At 35.8% G+C, this 20,571-nt stretch overlaps 2 protein-coding genes across 2 annotated transcripts in view; one reads left to right on the top strand and one right to left on the bottom strand.

Moving 5' to 3' along the window:
* Positions 1-1,520, bottom strand: part of LOC132180585 (65-kDa microtubule-associated protein 5-like) — a 3,262-nt gene extending 1,742 nt beyond the window's left edge. The window contains exon 1 of the mRNA XM_059593463.1: positions 4-1,520. Within this exon, the coding sequence (XP_059449446.1) occupies positions 4-1,489 (1,486 nt within the window). The 5' untranslated portion in view covers positions 1,490-1,520. The remainder of the gene's footprint in view (positions 1-3) is intronic.
* A 17,649-nt stretch (positions 1,521-19,169) lies between these two features.
* On the top strand, positions 19,170-19,873 carry LOC132183369 (disease resistance protein Pik-1-like). The gene is made up of 2 exons (XM_059596798.1): positions 19,170-19,256; positions 19,377-19,873. The coding sequence occupies exons 1-2, from the start codon at positions 19,248-19,250 to the stop codon at positions 19,752-19,754; spliced, it is 387 nt and encodes a 128-aa protein (XP_059452781.1). The 5' UTR covers positions 19,170-19,247; the 3' UTR covers positions 19,755-19,873.
* Positions 19,874-20,571: the final 698 nt, after the last annotated feature.

Genomic DNA, 20,571 nt, shown 5'->3' with positions numbered 1-20,571 from the left:
AACCACCCATGGGGAAGCGGGCTTCTTGTTCTGCAGCAAATTGTTCTTGCAGCCGTTTCTGCTCCCGAAATTTTTGCTTTTCCTCTTCCTTTTCCTGTCGTAGCACACTATATTCTTCCAAGCTTTGTAAGACAGGAACCTTGTCATATAAGAAAGGAATTCCTTTCTCCATCTCCCAAGCTTTTACTTTTGCAGTCAAATTCTCGCAAATAGATGATATTTTGCTGACCAGGTTCCGTGCTTTTTCAGCACGTTTCAGATTTTTGTGTGCTCCTCTTCCAGCACTATAGCGATTTTCATCCCTTTCACATTCTTCAAGCCACTTCTCCTCCTCAATTGCATATCTCCATTTCTCCACCTTGTCCAAGATATCCTTCCTGCTTAGAGCTTGCTCTTTGGCTTTTGCAATCTGATCATCCATGCTTGAAAGAAGATCAGACAGATCCACATTACCAGAATCTACGAGGCTCCTGAGAATCTCTCGCGCTACATCACTATCTACATCCATATGAACCCCTCGGTAGATTTCTTCTAGTTCATTTTGCCTCTTAAACACCAACTCCTTCATTTTGCTAGCTTTCAGAGCATTCAATCGCTCAACTTCAACCTCACTCTGTTCAATGACATCTAAAGCAAGGCATCCTTGACTTGACACCTCATTAAGCGAGGAAGAAATTAAGCTAGTTACATGTTCAAATCCCTTTTGCTCATCAACTGGTGTGTCCATGAGATTCCATAGCTCTATTAGTGTCCTCCCAAGTCCTTGCAGCTTCTGTAGCCTTTGTTGTTTCTCTTGCTTTAGTGAGTGGACCACACCCGTTAATCTAGCAAGAGTGTCATTACTGATGCTCTTTAATTGACTACCCGAGGGATCACTTAAGCTTGGATGCACGTCATTTAGTGTCTTAGAAAAATCAATCGACATCACCGCTGACAGCTCATGGACAGTATTAATATGGCTATTGACCTTTTGTAATCGAAAAATCTTTTCAGTCTGAAGTTCCTGAAGGTGTGACTTAAGCTCCCCCAACTTTCTCACTGTCAGATCACATTCATTAACTTGTGGATCAGAACTGTTAGATTGGCCATTGCCTGCAATTTCTGCACATATCCGAACAACCTGTGACTGTATTTCTGAAAATTGCTTAATTCTTTCTTGCTTCTTTGACCTCAACTCCTCCAAAATAGGTTTTATGGCAGATATTTGCTCCTTAAGAGTGCCCCTTCCCCGTGAAAAGGAGGTATGCTCCCCAAGAGCAGAGTTGACATTGGCAATTTCGGCCTCAGCCTCGGCCAATGACTGATGCAATTCAGCCTTGTACTTTCTTGTTTTCTCAACCTTCTTTCGGTAAAAATCAAGGCACTCTTGCTCAAGTTGTAGAAGCATCCGATCCCTCTCGCTGTCACTCTCACCAATTTCATCCCATATTATCTGCAATTCGTGAAGAAGAGAGGCGCAAGTGGTGCGAGTGGGGGGCATATTCGTCATTTCACAAGCGCTTGAAGAAGAAAGAAGAAGAAGAAGAAGCGAGAGAGAGAGAGCGTAAGAGAGGTGTTAGCTGCCACGAGTGTTCATGAGCCACCTTAAGCCACTGAAACCACCGGGTGGTCGGCAAGCCACCCCTGTGGAATGCTTCCACCCCATGGTGTTTTCTCATGCCACCCCATGTGGGTCAGGGTGGCCAGGGGTGGTACCGCCACCCCTGGCAACCCTTCAAATTTTTTTTTATTTTTTTTATTTTTTTATTTTAAAGATTGAAAAATGGAGACTTCACCATACACAAATCCAATGAAAAATGGAGGATGTGTGTAGACTTCACCAACAAAGCTTGTTCGAAAGACAGCTTTCCCTTGCCACACACTGACGCATTGGTAGATTCAACATCTGGGTATGGCTTGCTCAGCTTCATGGATGCTTTTTCTGACTACAACCAGATCTACATGCATCTAGAAGATAAGGAGAAAATTGCGTTTATCACAGACCGAGGCCTATACTGTTATAAGGTCATGCCTTTCGGTCTAAAAAATGCAGGGACGACCTTCTAGAGATTGGTTAACAAGATGTTCCGAGAGCAGATCAGGTGGAACATGGAAGTTTATGTGGATGCCATGCTAGTCAAAAGCGTGTTACCACTGAACCATACAAGTGACCTGCAGGAAACATTCGAAACGTTAAAGAAGTATGGGATGAGGTTGAATCCTACAAAGTGTGCAATTGGAGTTTCCTCTGGGAAATTCCTTGGCTATATGGTGTCAAATCGAGGGATTGAGACCAATCCAGAAAAGATCCGAGCAGTCTTGGACATGCAGTCCCCAAAGAATACAAAGTAACTCTAACAACTAACCGATAGAATTGCTGCACTTAATCGGTTTATCTCTCGGTCAACCGACAAGTGCCTCCCATTTTTCAAAATCTTGAGGAAGGTATTTGAATGGTCCGAGGAGTGTGAAGAAGCCTTTGAGGAGCTGAAGAAGTATTTGGTCAGCCCACCTCCACTAAGTCGAACAGTCCCTGGAGAATCATTGTATCTGTACTTAGCTGTCTCTCCAACGGCGGTAAGTACAGCTCTTATCCAAGAAAAGGAGGGTGTGCAGAAGCCCGTATACTTCATCAGCCGAGCTTTGAGAAGAGCCGATGAGAGATATCCCCAGATGGAAAAACTCGCCTTCACTCTTACTATAGTGTCAAGGAAACTTCGGCCGTACTTCCAAGCTCACACTATAAGGGTTGTCACTGAATACCCACTCAAAAAGGTGCTTCACAAGCTAGATTTGTCCGGCAAATTGACTAACTGGGCAATCGAACTTGGAGAGTTTGACATCGAATTCCTCCCTTGGAATGCCATCAAAGGTCAAGTGTTGGCGGACTTTCTGTCAAAATTCACTAATCTGCTAGACACAGAACAATGATCGAGGGATGAGACTTGGGTAGTTTACGTGGATGGGTCATCCACAAGAAAGCATGGCGGAGCTGGGGTGGTACTAATCACCCCTGAATGTGAAGAGTTGCGTAGTTCCTTGAAGCTGGAGTTCAAACTACCAACAATGAAGCCGAGTACAAAGCAGTTCTAGTTGGACTCGGCTTAGCCCGAGAGATGGGAGCCGAATTCATCGAGTTACGAAGCGACTCTCAAGTGATTGTCGGACATATTCGAGAGAAGTTCGAAGCCAAAGGAGACAAGATGAAGCTGTACTTGTCAAAAGTACAGGATTTGAAGAATTCCTTCAAAAAATTATGTATCGCAAAAATCCCAAGGGAAGAGAACGAGAGAGCGGATCATCTAACTCGGATAGCATCGACAACGGAACACATGGGGAAATCTGAAGAACCAATCCAAATTCTATCACAAGCTGCCATAACTGAGGTGATTTCGGTCTCAGCAACAGAGGTAGTGCCTGAGTGGCAAAAGGAGATGGTGGAATATCTAAAAAAAGGAACTCTCCCATCAGAAAAGAAGTTGGCAGTCCAACTAAAGAAAAAAATTGCTAGATTTTCCATGGTAAATGGAACCTTATAAAAACGAGGTTTCATGTTACCACTTCTGAAGTGCGTCTCCAAAGATGAAGGTTATTACATCCTTCGTGAGATTCACGAAGGCATTTGTGGCAGTCATTCAGGCGCCAGGATATTGGCACATAAGGCAGTCTAAGCAGGTTTTTATTGGCCTAACATGACTCGGGACTCGGTGGAGACGGTCATAAATTGTGACAAGTGCTAACGTTTCGCAAGCATTACCAAGCAACCTCTGAGAAGTTAAGTTTGGTCTCCTCACCAAGACCCTTCTCATACTAGATATAGTGGGACCATTACCTCGTAGAAAATAGGGTGTTTAGTTTGTAGTTGTAACTGTGGATTATTTCATAAAATGGGCAGAAGTGGAGGCCCCAGTGAATATAACAGCTAAGAACATAGAGCGGTTCCTATGGAAGAATGTCATCTGCCGCTATGACATTCCACATGCATTCGTCATGAACAATGGAAAGCAATTCGACTGTGATTCATTCCGAGAATGGTATGCCAAGCTCCATTTAAGAAACTACTTCTTGTCTCCTGGGCATCCTCACGCAAACGGGCAAGTGGAAATCAGCAACAAGACAATCTTCAAACTTTTGAAGAAAAAACTTGGTGATCGCAATGGAGATTTGGCTGAGGATCTTCCGGAGGTTCTGTGGGCATATCAAACTACTAGAAGAACTCCAACCGAGGAGACTCTTTATGCCTTAGCAATTAGACAAGGCCCAACGGAGCCCGAACCCGATTTCAGCAATTAGATGAGGACTCGGACGCCTAGTTCGAGACCCAACTCATCGGGGGCAGAATAGTCAAGAGCCGAGGATGGGTCGGTTATTTCACAACAAGGATATCTACATATTCAATTTAAAACAGATGATCTTATCCCACATTTGAAAAGGTTGTCTACAACTTAGACCAACTGTCAACATATGAACTATCCCTATACAAACGAATGGACTATCATTCAAATTCAAAAGGTTATTTACACTCATCAGGATGTAGATTAGTTGTCAGCGCCTAAGCTATACACGTTTGACCAGTGACTACTCGGATATGCTTATCTAACGTCAAATGGAAGCCATATCGCTTATCCCATGATCTTAGGCTACTAAGATCACGGAGTGGCTAACAAACCCAATCCTTCTGAAATAACTGCACAGCAGATGTTGAGGGATAAGAGAACCAACACGTACGGGAATCAAACTCCATTCCATGCCTATAAAATGCAAGTCACCCCTCAGCACCATGGTAATCGCAACTTTTGCTTTCTGACTTTTCTATTACTTATACACTCTCTCAGATTACTGACTTTGGCATTGGAGTTTCCCCGCCGGAACACCACCTGGGACTCTAATCCTTTTGTTTGCCCTTTGTGTAGCCTAATGCATCCTCAGACACCACAACATCACTCGGAAGGTGTGCCACATCCTCCCTCGAAAAATTGTGCATCAACAGACTCTATGACCTAAACCATAGCAGGCTGAGAAAGGCCCAGTCCAGCTTCACCCACAAAAACATGGGCCTTTTTTTTTTTTTTTTTTTTTTTTTTTTTTCTCCAAATCGCTTTGGATTATTGCAATGATGTCTTATCAAAAATCCACTATTTTCCCCGTGCCAAGAGGAAGCTGCCTGGAGAAAGAAGCTTGAAAGAAAGGAAATGCGGTAGAGTGGCCCCAGCAACGGCGACCGATGTTGTCGTATCCAATGTTTTGCATGCGCTTCCTGCTCATGTTATCCTTCGCCGCTAGCTTGCTGTTGCTGGCCTCCTCCTCCTCCTCATATTCCCATGCTCTTCTATACTGATAGTGATAGCAACCTTCACATAATTCAAATTTAATTCTATATTTTCTATCTGGGTCCACTAAATGCTACATTTTCAATTTCTTTATATCCATTAATAAATTATGGCGCCATGTGATATTAATTACCAACATCTTCAATTCCCTTCCTTCCTTCTTATAAAGCTCAACCCCAAAGAAGTGGCGACTTTCTGTTCCATTGAATTGAAGAAGCCAGGGGCAGAAAACAGGGGTAAAGCGCAGGAGTATTACCAAAAGAAATAGGCAATGAGAATGTCAAGTCCTGCCCTTTACCTCCTGTCATTTCTTCTATTCTCTCTACTGCACAGATCTACCTTTGCCTACAAAACGGTAAGCATTATTTTATTTAATTACACCTTATTTCTTCCAATAGAATAATTAAAAAGAAAAAAGAAATACTACTTTTCCATGTAGTTGGGGTTAATATGTTCATGATTTCACTATATAATCCCTTCTTGTAGTCCTATGTGGTATACTTGGGAGCTCATTCACATGGCCCAGAACCTCTTCCATTGATTTCAATCGAGCAACCGAGTCTCACTATGAATTTCTTAGATCCTTCTTGGGAAGGTACGTATACTTTCATTTCTTTCCTTACATAATTTGATGCAGGTGGGTGTTTCTATCTTCTTTTTTCATGCAGTCATGCTATGGCCAAAGAATCCATATTTTACTCATACACTAGGCACATCAATGGCTTTGCTGCAAGATTTGACGATCAAGTAGCAGCTCAGATTGCTAGTGAGAAATCTCTCTCTCTCTCTCTCTCTCTATATATATATATATATATATATATATATAAACTATATTGCAAATGCAGAGCATCCGAAAGTGGTGTCCATTTTCCTCAACAAGGGAAGAAAATTACACACAACTCGTTCATGGGACTTCCTGGGACTTGAGCATGATGGGTTGATTGCTAAAAAGTCAATTTGGAACAAGGCAAGATATGGGGAAGTTTCAATTATTGCAAACCTTGACAAGGCGAGTACTGTTTAATTTCTTCTTCTTCTTCAACTTTGAATTTTCATTTTGGTTCACTCTCCAGTCCACATCATCTTAATTAATTTGGTCAACTTTTGCTTAATAGATCTTGTCTATATAATTTGAATTTTGACCGTTGACTTCTACATGCAATACAAACAAGATCTTTAATAATTCTCATGAAATTGATGTTATTGGACAAAACAGAAGGTTTTTAAGGTAACAATATAATATTTGATTTTTATTGTTCTAACCTTGGGTGGATCATTGTGGAGCATCCTTTATAGTAAAACATAAAGTTTTTAATTAATTTTTTTTTAATTAATTAAATATATGGACACGTGTTGAACCGTGAATGGTGCTGACATGGCATTTTGTCAAATTTTGAACGAAATTTTAATGGAGGAGCTATCTTCGTCTTTAGGCAAACCAGATGAACCTCCTGTGATAAAAAATAAACTCTAATAAGAGTCAAAAAATAGAAGTTAAATTACATGGGTGAATAAGATATTTAACCCTATCTTTTATAACCTATGGATAAGTCCCTATGATATGTACTCAAAATTTTGAGTGAAATGAACATTTAAATTTTTCAAGTTTACATAAATGAACATTTAACATGAAAAACATCATTAATATATATTACAGAATCTATCAAGCGGACTGGATACCATGGAGGGAGAAAATCAATTAGACAAAAAATAATTTCAACATGCATAATATATGTTTAACCAAGCTTTAAAAAAGAAAAGAAAAGATAAATTACAATGAATCAAGCTTTAAAATAACAAAAATCACATTCCATTAAAAAACAACATAATCTCAACATATGTGCATATAAAATTATAAAATCACAAGCCTAACTGTTTTATCTTTAAATTCAAAATAAAGAGAGTAAACATGATAACGTATTTTCAAGTCTAAGTCACTAAGCGATGAGCAACTTTAAAGTATAAGAAGGTCTTTGTAATCAACAACTTCCGGTTCATAAACGGCTAAACAACAACGTTAACCTATCTACATTATCAATATCAATATCATAACAAGTAAACATACCAAACAGAACATATAATTCAAAAACTGTAACCATACCAAATATGACACATTAAAAAATGTACATGTTTTTCATAGTGTAGTTTTTCAATTGTAGTTATATGATTACATAAATATAGTGGTGCATATAGAAGTGATCTATATATACATACGGATGTGCTGAACCACGGGAAAGATGCGGTGATCCACGGGACAGTAGTGAAGCCTAGTGTACGGGTTCGCTTTCAGTGTGAGCTACATCTTCGTCCTCAGTTTCTAGTGTTACATCTTCTACACATATTACGTTACAACTGTCTTATATGCATATTTGGTTTAAAGATACGTACAATGTATGACTATCAAACTTTTCTAACCGTTAAAATGATCGACATAGAAGATGATCATCTTAAAGTATATATCGTTACCTGGTCGACTCGCAACTGAAGATCTCGCCCTTAGACAGCCTGGAGACTCGGTGTTTGACACGGCATTAAAGTGACTCGTCCCAGTAGTCGCTTGCATAAAAGCCAAATAGACGTGAAAGGGGAGGGAATTGACACCGTCAACCTTACAAGGTTGATCGGGAAGAAAGTCGGGTATGCAGATATCGTAAGCGTGGCAGAAGAGAAGAAAGAAGAGAAAAAACCTGATGCAATAGTAGTACTACCGTGGCGGTTGGCGTAAGACTATGGGGGTGGTGTGCCTTCTGCCTTCCTACCCACTCTATCATCACTAATTTAACCCGGAGCACTGCCCTTGTTTGTGTCTTTGACTCTTTATCATGTTTAATTTGCCGGTCACGTCAATGGTTTTTCATTTGTTTCTTTCGTAATTGGTGTAAATGCTTCATTTTCTTTTTCGCTGAAAAAGTTTCAAAACTCCTAGCCTGCATTTGTAATTTGTTTATCAATAAGAATGTCATACTCTGTTTTTGGTTAAGAAGAAAAAACCAAAACGTTTTCTCAAATATTCTCTAGGACGTCTACCCTGCTTGCTCCATCATAGGGAGAGTAATTTCAGTTCAGTTCAGGCCCGCTATATATATATATATATATATATATATATAAGAGAGAGAGAGAGCAACTTGGGTGGATCTATTGCACAAAAGTCACTTTTTGTGCTACCAATAAGAAGCTGAAACATCAGCCAATTTCATTAGACTTATACTTTAAACAAAAATTCAATCACACCAGATTATACTATAATAAAATAAAGAATTATTATTATTATTATTATTTAAAAAAAAAGCATAATTGAAGGGGTGGCCGGCGAGCCACCCCCAGGCCACGGGAGTGGTCGCGCGGCCACCCCAAGTGGGGTAGCCACCCCTTCAATTTTGTTTTTTTGTTTTTTTTGTTTTTTTTTTTTTTTTTTTTTTTCAGTTTTTAAAAACAATTAATTTTTATTTTATATGTGATATAATCTAATATAGTTATGTTTTTTTTTTTTTTTTGTTAATTTACGTTTGGTAAGTTTAACTTATGTGTCACCTTCTACTTGGTTGTACAAAACTCTTTGGGGCATGTGGCGATAATTTTTAAATAAGACATTTGTTTATATTTAAATATTAATTAATATAATTTATTTTTATTTTTATTTTTTTAAAAAAATTATTCTTTTCGCCTTCGATATAAATATATGTTTTGAGTTTCAATTAACTTTTTTATTCTTCTCTTTTTTAAAATTTTTTTATATGTTCAAACGCACCTTTCTAGCAGACATTTATAGTTACAAATATTTGTAAATAAAAGAAACATTATCTATATAATATATGATATAAAATTATAATAAAAGATGAATATAACCTAATTTATCAACGACCTTTCAACTTTACTTTATAATAAGATGATCATCCAATTCACTCAACTTACACAAGTCATCAAATTTTATTTTGAAATTTGGATTGTGGAGTTTCTCCCGTGTCTCCCAAAAAAACCCTAGCCACTGTTTCTTTGAGTGCCGCACAGGTGGGGAGGAGGGGTGGCCTTTGCTGCCTACCCTCCTCCCCTTGCCCTCAACCCTTTGTACTAGGCAATTTACTTGATGCTCCCTAGCCTTTGTGCGGTGCTTTCCCCCCTTTATCTTCCGCCCCTTTCCCCTCTTGTTTCCCGCTTCTTCTATCCCTCTCCTCCGTTTTGCTTAGCCTTTTAGTCTCAAACTTTGCCCCGCCGTCTTGTCGCCTTGCCTTCTCCTCTATTGTTCCACCGGATCTGTCTGGGCTCTCGGATCGACGCGAGTCCCTCCTTTCTGGCTCCGTCGCCCCTGCCATGGGTCTGTTGTGTTCTAGCCTGCTTTCCTCCTGCACTTTGTTCTTTTCGACGAGGCCTCTGTTTTGGGGTTTGGGCGTTTTTTGCTTTTTCTTTCCTGTTTTGGTTCTTTCTCCTGCGATTTTTGCTTCTTGTTGTTCTTGTCTGTTTGCTTGGGATTAGTTTTTTTTTTTTGGTTTTTTGCTTGTTTGGTACTTTGTGTGGGTGCCGCCTTTGAGGTTTCACTCAAACTCTCCCCTCGGGTTCTGAGTACGCTGCAGATCTCCTCTAGGCCCGCTTTGCCGCCCACCGTCTGCTACCGGTCTTTTCTCGCGTCTCCCCGCGATGTGCTTTCAATGCCACATTCTGCATCGGTTTCCAGCTAGCATGCGATCGCTTCCTCCTGGCTGTCGTCATCCCCATAGTGCTTTCCCTGTTTTTTCTTTTAGTTGTGTTTCCGATTTTGCCTGTATTTGCTTGTTTTTCCGTTGCTATTTCCCTATACGTTTTCTGCTATACGTTTATTCTTTCATGTTTTTTGCTTGTAATAAGGCTCTATCCTCTCTCTTTGTTTTCTATCCGTAAGTATATCTGCTTTTGGTCCAGACTTTTGGGTTGTGGATGTAAACGATATCCTGGCTTCCGGGTTGAGGAGGATGAATATTGGCTTGGGGGTTCTCTGCTCTCAAGGCCGAGAAATAAGTGCTACCTATGCATTGGATTGTGTCTGTTTGTGTCTGTTTGGTAATGATCTGATATTAAACCTGATGATTAGTCATGGGTTAGCGGATGATTTTGTTTTGGTTGATTTGGTATGATTGGTGACGTATATAATTTTAGCTTCGGTTATGATTTGCTTCAGAACTTTTTGTTCTGTTTGTAAAAAGCGAATGCCTCGATCGTATATTGACTAATATACTTAATTAATAGTAACTATTAACTAATATACTTTCATATGCCTCGATCGTATTAGCTTATTAATTAAGCTTTTGTAGACAAAAAAAAACATAATACTTTTTTCTTTGCTAAACAATTTTATTATTCAACAAAAACATAAATTTCTAGTATTTTCTTATAATTATCCGACACTGGGAGCTAGGCACAAAACACTTGATTTAATTAATTTTTGTTGTTTTGAAGAACTTAAATTTTGTTGACAAAAATGATAACATGATATAAGAGGAAAAAAAAAAGGGGGAAAATGTGGTTGTTCCACAGCCACATGTTCCTGATGACATAAAACACAAGGAAAAAGTGTAGTTGTACCACAGCCACACATTTTCGTCTAATCTCTTGCGTTTTGGGGTTTGAACACAAAATATTTGAAACAATTTAAAGAAAGGTAACAACCATTGTCTACTTACAAAAAAAGAAAAGAAAAAAAGAACAGCCATAGTTAAACTCTCACCACAGCCAATCACTCCCAATGGGAGAGATCATTAATGGTTTTGTTCGTGGGCCTATAACATTGATTTTTCTATAAAAGTTAAAGATTCTCTAAAAGAGAGATAATGCACATTATTTCTTTTTTCAAAATTGTTGCAGATTATAAATATTACTTATGGGGCCGTAAGCGACTGCCTAAGTCATGTCTAATGCTTCTTCAGTAGTGGTGACTAAACTCCATCTTATGTTTACTGTACGGACACAAGAGAGGCCAACAAGCCAACCCAAAAATTTGAGTTACGACTAAGATTTGTTGGAACATTCACATTGAACTTTTTACTGTTAGTTTTATTTTAACATTTTAACAAAACTCACAAAATAAATAATTTAAGAAACTCTCTACTCAATGTTAAATTTAACTTTTTGTCAATAATGCTCTCTATAAATTCATAATTACACCCCATTTTGCTCATTTTCATTGCCTTTTGGTCCAAAGAACCCTAGAGAGAAAAGAGGTGGATTATTGAAATTTACGTTCAAGAGAGGTAACCTTTTGCTCTAATTTCGTGTTCATTATTGTTATGAGCATGTTTTTATGATGTCTGACTACTATATATGTTAATTAGTTGTATTTTCATAGTTTATTGTATAAGTTTGTTGTTTAATATATAGTTCTAGGATGAGTATTATAGGTTAGATGATGATTATTGAGTAGGTAGCTAGGTTATAGCTTTTGTTAAGCAAGTAATATCTTTTTTATTTTTTATTTTTATTTTTTATGATGTTTATCTACTATTTAAAGAGATTAAATGTAGATCCATGTGTTTTAGAGATGTATCATATATGGTGGATTCTTTTGTGGATTTGATCTTTGATGAGAAAGGTTGGAGCTTTGATGTTTGGTTCATGTATTAATGACTAGTTTATGCTTAAAACAATGAGGAATGCTACAGGTACGAAGGGAGTTTTACAAACAAAGTGTAAGTACTGACGTGTCAGGAAAAAGAAAAGAAAAGTAGTCTTTCTCCCTCCTCTCTCCTAAACTGTAATGGTGCTTGTTAATAGCCTTCAATGTTTATCTCCTTCTCTATCATCAACGAGTAAGTAGAATTTCTTCTTGTATTCTTTTTGAGTCCCTCCAAGAATGATGTGGCTATTAAAATCACTATTGGACTTGTGATCGATCATTATTGAATTTTGATCAAATTATTCACCTAGTACTAGTAGGTGTAGGTCGCAGTCCATAAATTGGCGTTGACCCCTGTTCATGACAATAGGCCTTGAAGGGACCCAAATCTTTTTTTTTTAATGAAAAATCCCACCCACCCAAATCTTGGCATTTAATTATCTTGCTAATATAGATAATTAGCAAGATATAATTAAGACCTTCGTGTTCTGGAAAATGTTATTCAAGGGGTTCCAGAAATATAGATACATATATAATATATAATTTGATATAATATAATTTTGTGTTTGGAAGAATAGCATGGCGGGCAGGAGTCGTTTTTTGAAAATCTTGGTTTGTTTGGTTAATTCCTGGGGTGGGTACGTATGCCATTGAATAATTGACTTAAATGTGAACTAAGCCTGGTTGAACGGACTAACCGCGTTAATATTCCGCCAAACATGTACACATCATGGTCTTTGTAGAAAATTATGATAAACAGTCCCCACAACCAAATTAGAGTCCTGCTATGTCGCTGCCAAGCGTCAGACTTATGTTAAAATTTTTTAGTTAAATTTTTATAAGTTAATATTTAGTTTTTAATGCTTTAAAACTTGTTTTTGAATTCAAAACTAAAATTTAGGGGTGGAAGGTTAACCTTTTAAGGACTGTATTACTCAAAAGGGATTCGATCATCCTAAATTTGGTGTTAATGCCTCAAATTTGGTGTTAATACCTTCAAATTTAGTGCTAATACTTCAAATTTAGATTTTCCTTTAACATCTTCCTTCTTCAATTAAAAAAAAAAAAGCAAAATGTCTGATGCTTAGCTGCCTCAATTTTTTAGCCGGAAATCTCTACTCAGATTTTTGACTTTTTTTTTTTTTTTTTTCTTAAAAAAAAAAATTTTAAAAAAAAAATTTTTGCCACGTCAAACTCTGGCAGACACTAGGATGACCCCAAAATGCCGAAAATCTCTACTCACCAAATTAATATGAGGAGTTCTAGGAAGCAGACGATAACATCAACCATTAATATTATTAATCTTGGACATTAAATTTGAATTGTATTTATCTTTATATACTTCCAATTACGTATTGATAAAACTAAACCCCACCTGTGTCTTCTGTGTTCTTAGTTCTAATTCGTCACTCTGTCAAAAAAAAAAAAAAAATAATAATAATAATAATAATAATGCTTACGTTTATGACCTATTTAATTAAATGAATTAAATTATAATTGACCTATATGTTATAATGCTTACGTTTCGACACGACCTAAATGTGACGTACGATATTTAAGACTAACAATTTTTTACACGACATGCAATTAAATCTCACACAAAATTAGTAGGTTAGAGTTGAAATGTCTAACCTATTTAATTAAATTGGTCGAATTTGAGTTGACATATATAATTTTGGGCAAGGCTTAGGTGCGGTAGTTCAAAACTACCGCACCATGCTGTAGTCCAAAACTGCACCGTTTGGTGCAGTTTTGGGCAATAAACAAATAGATCTTTTAAAGAAAAAGAAAGAAAAAGAAAAATATTTAAAAACTAAAAGTATTAAAAAAATAGAAGAGAAAAAAAAAAAATGAAAGGGGTGGAGCCACCCCTTGGCCAAAATGAAAAATATTTTTAATTATTAGTTTTTTATATTTTTTAATTCTTAAATAATTGTTTGTTATATTTTTAAAAAAAAACCTATTTTTTCCCAGCCCAAAACTGCACTGTTTGGTTCAGTTTTGAATTTTTCCTTCTCAAAACTGCACCAAACGGTGCAGTTTTGGACTACTGCATGGTGCAGTAGTTTTGCACTACCGCACCTAAGCCGAATCCTATAATTTTATACTCATATCACAACATTAATTGAATCCTACACATTACGAAGAGCCAGATCTCTGCAAAGGATCACAACCTTCCAAGCTGCATAAGCGTGAGTATTTTTATAAATTTCGTAAAATACTTGCACCGATCATTTGATGCTCATACATAAGGAAAATTATCATCTCCCGTTCAAATTATTCTGTTAGTTATATTGGAAGGGTATTTTTGTCCCCTCACTTTTTGAGGGGACAAAAATACCACTCCAATATAACTAACTGGATATTATTCAGTTCAAATGAAATAAAGAGAATCCTAATTCCATACATAATAACGGTTGTGGATAAAATTGGATTTAAGAATATTTATAAGCATAAATTAATGGCTTATTATAATTTTTTTTTTTTTAGGGAAAACTTTACTTTGCCCTCATGAACTACCATTCTTTTTGACTTACCCCCTGGATGGGTGTTGTAGATTTGGAGTCCAAAACGGTGTAGTTTTAAGGTGAAGATATAATGGGCATAAAAATCAAACGGATTTGATTTTAACCGTGAAAATTAACATAGGGGGGTAAAGTGAGAGAAATTAAAAGTTTAAGGGGGCAAAGTGAGAGAGTTTAAAGTTCAAGGGGGGTAAGTCAAAAAAAGTGGTAGGTCAAGGGGGGCAGAGTAAAGTTTCGCCTCTTTTTTTTTTTTTTTTTAAATTAATGTTACAATAAACATAATACTTTTTACGTATTATTATTAAATAATTAAATTTAATTGTAGACATGATAGATATAACTAACAACTAAAACAAATCCATGACATAGTACCAATCAATTCATAAAATTAAATCAATCAAATCAAGTCAAGCGAGGAGAGGGGAGGGTAGGGATAGGGGTTAAGACAACCCTGTCTCAACCTTTTTTTTTCAACCAAAACTCTATCATTGATCCTCATGATTAAAATTAAATGTCCTATTCATTTTTTAATTACTCATCCAAAGCATGAACAATATTAATACTAAAAAAGTAAAAGAAAAACAATATTAAATTTCAATCACCCGTTGGCCGTTGCCGTGGTGGCTGGGGAATTTTGCCCAAGTCAAGGTCAAGTCGTGTGGCCAACTGGGTCAGTGAAAGAGTGTATGCTTTCCATTTTTCAATTTGGCTATATTCTACAAACATCTTTGTCTATATCCACCCATTTGATATGGGAATATATTACAAACATCTTCGTTAACAATTCAAACAATAAAATGGCCCAAGGAAGTTCCTAAATGATCAGGACATGTATTAGGGTGTGAGTTTGAATCTCCGCAATAGAGAATTTTTACATAAGCCTGATTAGTATTAACCACATTGAATACACATTAATGCCCTGATGAAGCTGAGTTAGGCTATAACTTAGTTGGACTTGAGGAAGCGCTTGTGGTTTCCACCGTCTAGACCCCTCCTGTGCGTCTCCTAGCTGGTAGGTGCTACTATAATCATACTCAGATAAAATAGTCACAATTAATTTCCCTATTTTGCTTAGAAAAAAAAAAAAAAAAATTGTTTCATTCTACATATCTACCTAGTACTGGTAGGTTTAGGTCGCTGTCCGTAAATTGCTGTTGATCCCGAGTCATGACAATAAGCCTGGTTGACTGAGTCAGCGGACTAACAACGTTAATATTCCGCCAAACGACATGTACACATCATGAATGGTCTTTGTAGAAAAACATGATAAACGGTCCCCACAACCAAATTAATATGAGTAGTTCTAGGAAGCAGACGACCATGCCGTTAACATCAACCATTAATCTTGAATTGAATTTATCTTTATATATTTCCAATTACGAATTGATACAAATTAACCCCACCTGTCTTTTGTGTTCATAGTTCTAATACCAAAGAGTAAGAGTCAAAATTCTTTCCAAACTAACGTTACAAAAATTTTAAACATTTCAGACCGACTGTTTAGAATTCTTTTTCATTTTGTTACATTAGTTTAGAAAGAATTTTAGCTCCTATTCTTTAACTCTCTAGCACTTGTCAAAACACATGCCATCACAAAATAATAATAATAATAATCGGTCTCAGAGAAAAGTCGCTTTATATATATCGTTGTGACTTATCTTTGAATTGGTTAGAAGAAGAAAAAGTGTCTTTTTTTACATAGAAAAGTCGCTTTTTTTACAAAGAAAAGTCGCTTTAAACAAATGGAAAGCGATGATCATGAAGTGATCATTTGCGATGGTGTATGCATGCATACGTACGTGCAGTGGCAGAGCCAGCCTTTTCATATTGAAGGGGCTGCTAAACTAAATTTTTTTTTTTTTAAGTGTTTTATTTTTTTATTTTTTATTAGGATTTTTTATTTTTTATTTTTTTGGCACCGTGTAATGAACGGGTACTTTTTTTCTATTTTTTCTTCTTTTTCTAATCACTGGTACTTAAATACAATGATGAATTGAGCTTAGAATTGTGTCAAATTCTCCAGTTAAATGTTTAAATTCTAACAACCAATATTCTCAATAGTTAATAACAAAAATATTCAAATTATAAGACCACTTAGATTAGGAATTGAACTTAGAGTACTAACCTCAAAAAAGTGTGACATGCGTTGAGTTATTTTGCACCTCATTGATTAACATTATATTTTCATATGTGATGACGTAATTCAGGATCAAACTCCAATAAACTAATATCAAATTCATTGACAATGAACTAATATCAAATTTACATACCAAAAGCCCTAATTTAATAAAGTCGAAACCTGAGAGAGTATTTGATTTGAGAAATTGAGAGGGACTAAATCAGTGAGGGAGCCAGAGGGAGAAGAGAAAGGGAGAGAAGAAGCTGGAAGCTTGAGAAAGGGAGGAAAAAAAAAAAACAGAAGAAAGAGAGTGGATAGTGGGAGACAAAGAAATAAAGTAAATAATATAAAACAAAGTGAGTGGTGGGGAAGGAGAAAATAAAATAAAACAAAAAAAAACAAAAAAGAGAAAGAGGAAGTTGGTGGAGAAGGTGGGAAAAGAAGAAAAATGAGAAAAAGAAAGGAAAAAGAAGGCTGAAGTGTGAGATTTGAGAAGCTAAGGAGTAATGGAAGAGTTAAAAAAATTCCACGTAGGAGTCGCTTATATATTTTTCTCTTAATAGTTGAAGTGGCCAGTGTAGAATTTTTTTATTTTTTTTTAAAAATCTCACGTAGGGGTCGTCGCCACCTCTGGCCTCCATGCATGTGGCTCTGCCACTGTGTACGTGCCTGGATGATGATGCATCACCTGACCCACGGCAACCAATTTATGTATATGTATTACCAGTATTATTCGTGCCATTTATATATGTACGTATTTGCACAATAATAAACAAATCTACTATAATCATCCAGTGTGATTACAAAGTAAATAATTAAGGGTAAATTGCACTACTTTGTGTCTTTGGTAATGTATAATCAAATCAGGATTATCGCGATTTAAAGTGAAATAGAAAAAATTTAAGGTAAAGTCCACGTACTCTTTTAAACTACCACTCAAATTACAATGTTCTTCTAAACTATTAAAACATTGTCAATGTTTCCCTAATGACAAAACTACCCATAGTAAAATAAAAACAACAAATACTAAAATTTCTAGAAAATACTTAAAACTAAAAAAAATTAATTAAAATCTGGCCAATTTTTTTTTTTTTTTAAAAAAAATCCTTTTTATTAATTAGAAAAAAAAAAAACCGATTGTTTTAATAAAAAATGAAAATTTTTGTTTTACAAATTGTTTTTAATAAAAATTAAAAAAAAAATTCGTTTTTAAAACATAATTAATTTTTTTAAAATAATAATTTCCATTTCAAAAAAAAAAAAAAAATCCTTTTTTAAAAAAAAAAAATTAAAATTTTCGTTTTTAAAAAAATTATTAATTTCTTTTTATTTTTTTCAAATTTATAGGGGTATTTTTGTCTTATTTTGAAATCTATAAGAGTATTTTTATCTTTTTGCTAACCTTTAGAAGGCACTGACAATGTTTTGTTAGTTTAGGGGGGACATTGTCACAATTGAAAGTTGAATGGGACATTGTCAATTGGGTGATAATTTGAAGGAGGTATGTAGACTTTTCCCAAAAATTTATTTTGTGGTTCATATTAAATTTAACATATTTATTTAATAGTGTATAAGTTATGGTACAATAACCCATGTAGGTACGTACACTTATAAAAACAACAAAAAACAAAATCTAAATCATAAAAATGGATCTATGATCTCCATTTCAATCACACTCACACTTAGAATTGATAATATTTTGTACGACCTGCAAGTTAGACATAAACTCAATATAAAATTAGTGAATTTAAGTTAAGAGGTTTGATCCGTTTAATTAAATAAGTTAAGTTATATATATATATATATATACCTATGCCTCAACACAACATACAAATACGAATTGACAGTACCCCTACTCATAGTAACATGTTAATTGGAATAGTACACTTCCCTTTAAATGCATGTGCTTAATTAAATTGATTTCCCCATCATTGATCTCATATTTTGGTCACTTATAATGATTACCAAACAATGCAAAATCAGTTTGTTTAATTAACAAACCCTTTCCCCATTTTTATACTGGTCACGCAACTTTTTTCACAAAAAAATCAACATTAAAACATTTTCATTTTTTTTATATCATATCATTCACATTTTATATTACTATTCAAATAAAAAAAAAATTACTAGAAAATAAGTTTTTTTTACTTTTCAATACAAAAAAAATTCAAAACTTTATACCACATCATTTTCAATTACCCGTAATTTTCTTTTCTCTATACACTTTCTGACTACTGATGGTCGGCTTTGTTGTCCTTTTTTGACGGCTGATGGTCGTATCGGCTACCCTTTGGGGTGTTTCGTTTACGGAATTTTGCCGTTTATAATAGCCTCTTTTGGCCGTATTGGTTCACTTGATTGACTGCGTTATTTACTTGATTCATTCTTAACTGTTACTAGGATTTCTCTGTCAATTTCGTTTGTATTATTGTAATTTTTTTTTCCCTTCTCTCAGTTTGAATTAAAAAAAAAAAAAAAAAAAAAAAAAAAAAAAAAAAAAAAAGTATAGAGAAAAGAAAGACTTGTTGACTTGGGAAACTCCCGAGCGACTGTTTGGAGTCGCGGCTCCCCTCCAAAGCCTTTAAATAAGAGTGTATCCCAAACGACTCGCTATAACAACATTAATTCTCCTCACTTTCAATTTTACATTTCTATATCCGGCCGCCAACAGAGAGAGACTCTCTTCGTCACAATATATCCCACAAACCAACACCATGACGAAGGTATAGAAATGGGTTTGTTTTGTTTAACTTAATTAATATTAGTCAATCATAAATAAATAAATAAAGAAAAGCCTTTTTCTTTTTCTAATTATTGATATTCTTTTTTTCTTTTTTTTTCAGCAAGTTGTGGTGCTCAGGGTGACCATGGATGGGCAGAAGAATTCATTTTGCTGTGTCATGGGTGGACACGAGGCCCGCACCAAAGCCATGAAGATTGCAGTTAGCGTTCGAGGGGTGGAAGAAGCATCTTTGAAAGGGCCGGAAAAGGACCAAATAGAGGTGAAAGGGGAGGGAATTGACACCGTCGAGCTTACAACGTTGATCCGGAAGAAAGTCGGGCATGCAGATATCGTAAGTGTGAAGGAAGACAAGAAAGAAGACAAGAAAGAAGACAAAAAAGCTGAAGTAGTTCCGTTGATGGTGTGCCAGCCGTATCCTATGCCTTCCTACCCAATCTATCATCATGAGGAGCCCTGCGCTTCTTGCTCCATCATGTGACTATATTTTATGAATAGGCAGGCCGGGGAGATCAGTAATTTCCATATTTTGTCGATCTAATGCTTCCTCAGTGGTGGGCGATGTATTCAAGCATATATAAATCATCACTTTCTCTTCTCTTCTCTTCTCTTCTCTCGCATCTTAGGGATTTTCATTTCTTTTTGTTTTTTTGGGCTGGAATATCCCCCATATATACAAGACAACCAAACTTGAGAACAACATACCCTGATGCCAACTAGCTAGTTCAAATAATGGTTACAATTAACCAAGTATATATATAATACAAACTTTAGAAACCTAGAACACAATTAATGGGTTAAAATAAAAAGGTTTGACCTGTTAGATTAAATGGATCGAGTTATAAGGATTGACATAAAAAGTGTGGCATGTATGCCACATGCGTTTATCGTGATTAAATTAAACACAATTACGGGTGTTTGGTAGTTTAATCTAAAGTATTCCATCAATATATAATAGTTCGGATGATACTGGATTTCTGTTGCAGTTCTTTGATTAGGTTGAGCAAATATGGCTGGAAGCAATTCTAAATCCTCTCAATTGCATATTTTAAGCATAATATTTGTTTTTATGCTAACATAGTAACGTTATAATCATGCCTCGATAAGACCCGGATATATATATATTAAAAGGAATAAAAGTATACAAATTATTAATTGAAATATTAAACATTAAAAAGTCATGATCCTACTCTCTGCCAAACCATGGTCCAAATGGTCACCATCTACCTTGTAAAGTTTCTTAGATGGCACCATATATCCAAGAGTGAGGAAGATCAATCCCTCAGTTTTGAAAGAGT

The sequence above is a fragment of the Corylus avellana genome, chromosome ca5 (genome assembly GCF_901000735.1).
Source record: "Corylus avellana chromosome ca5, CavTom2PMs-1.0".
Lineage (NCBI taxonomy): Eukaryota > Viridiplantae > Streptophyta > Magnoliopsida > Fagales > Betulaceae > Corylus > Corylus avellana.
Note: the sequence above shows the minus strand (reverse complement) of the source record. Positions and strands in the feature narration are given on the sequence as shown.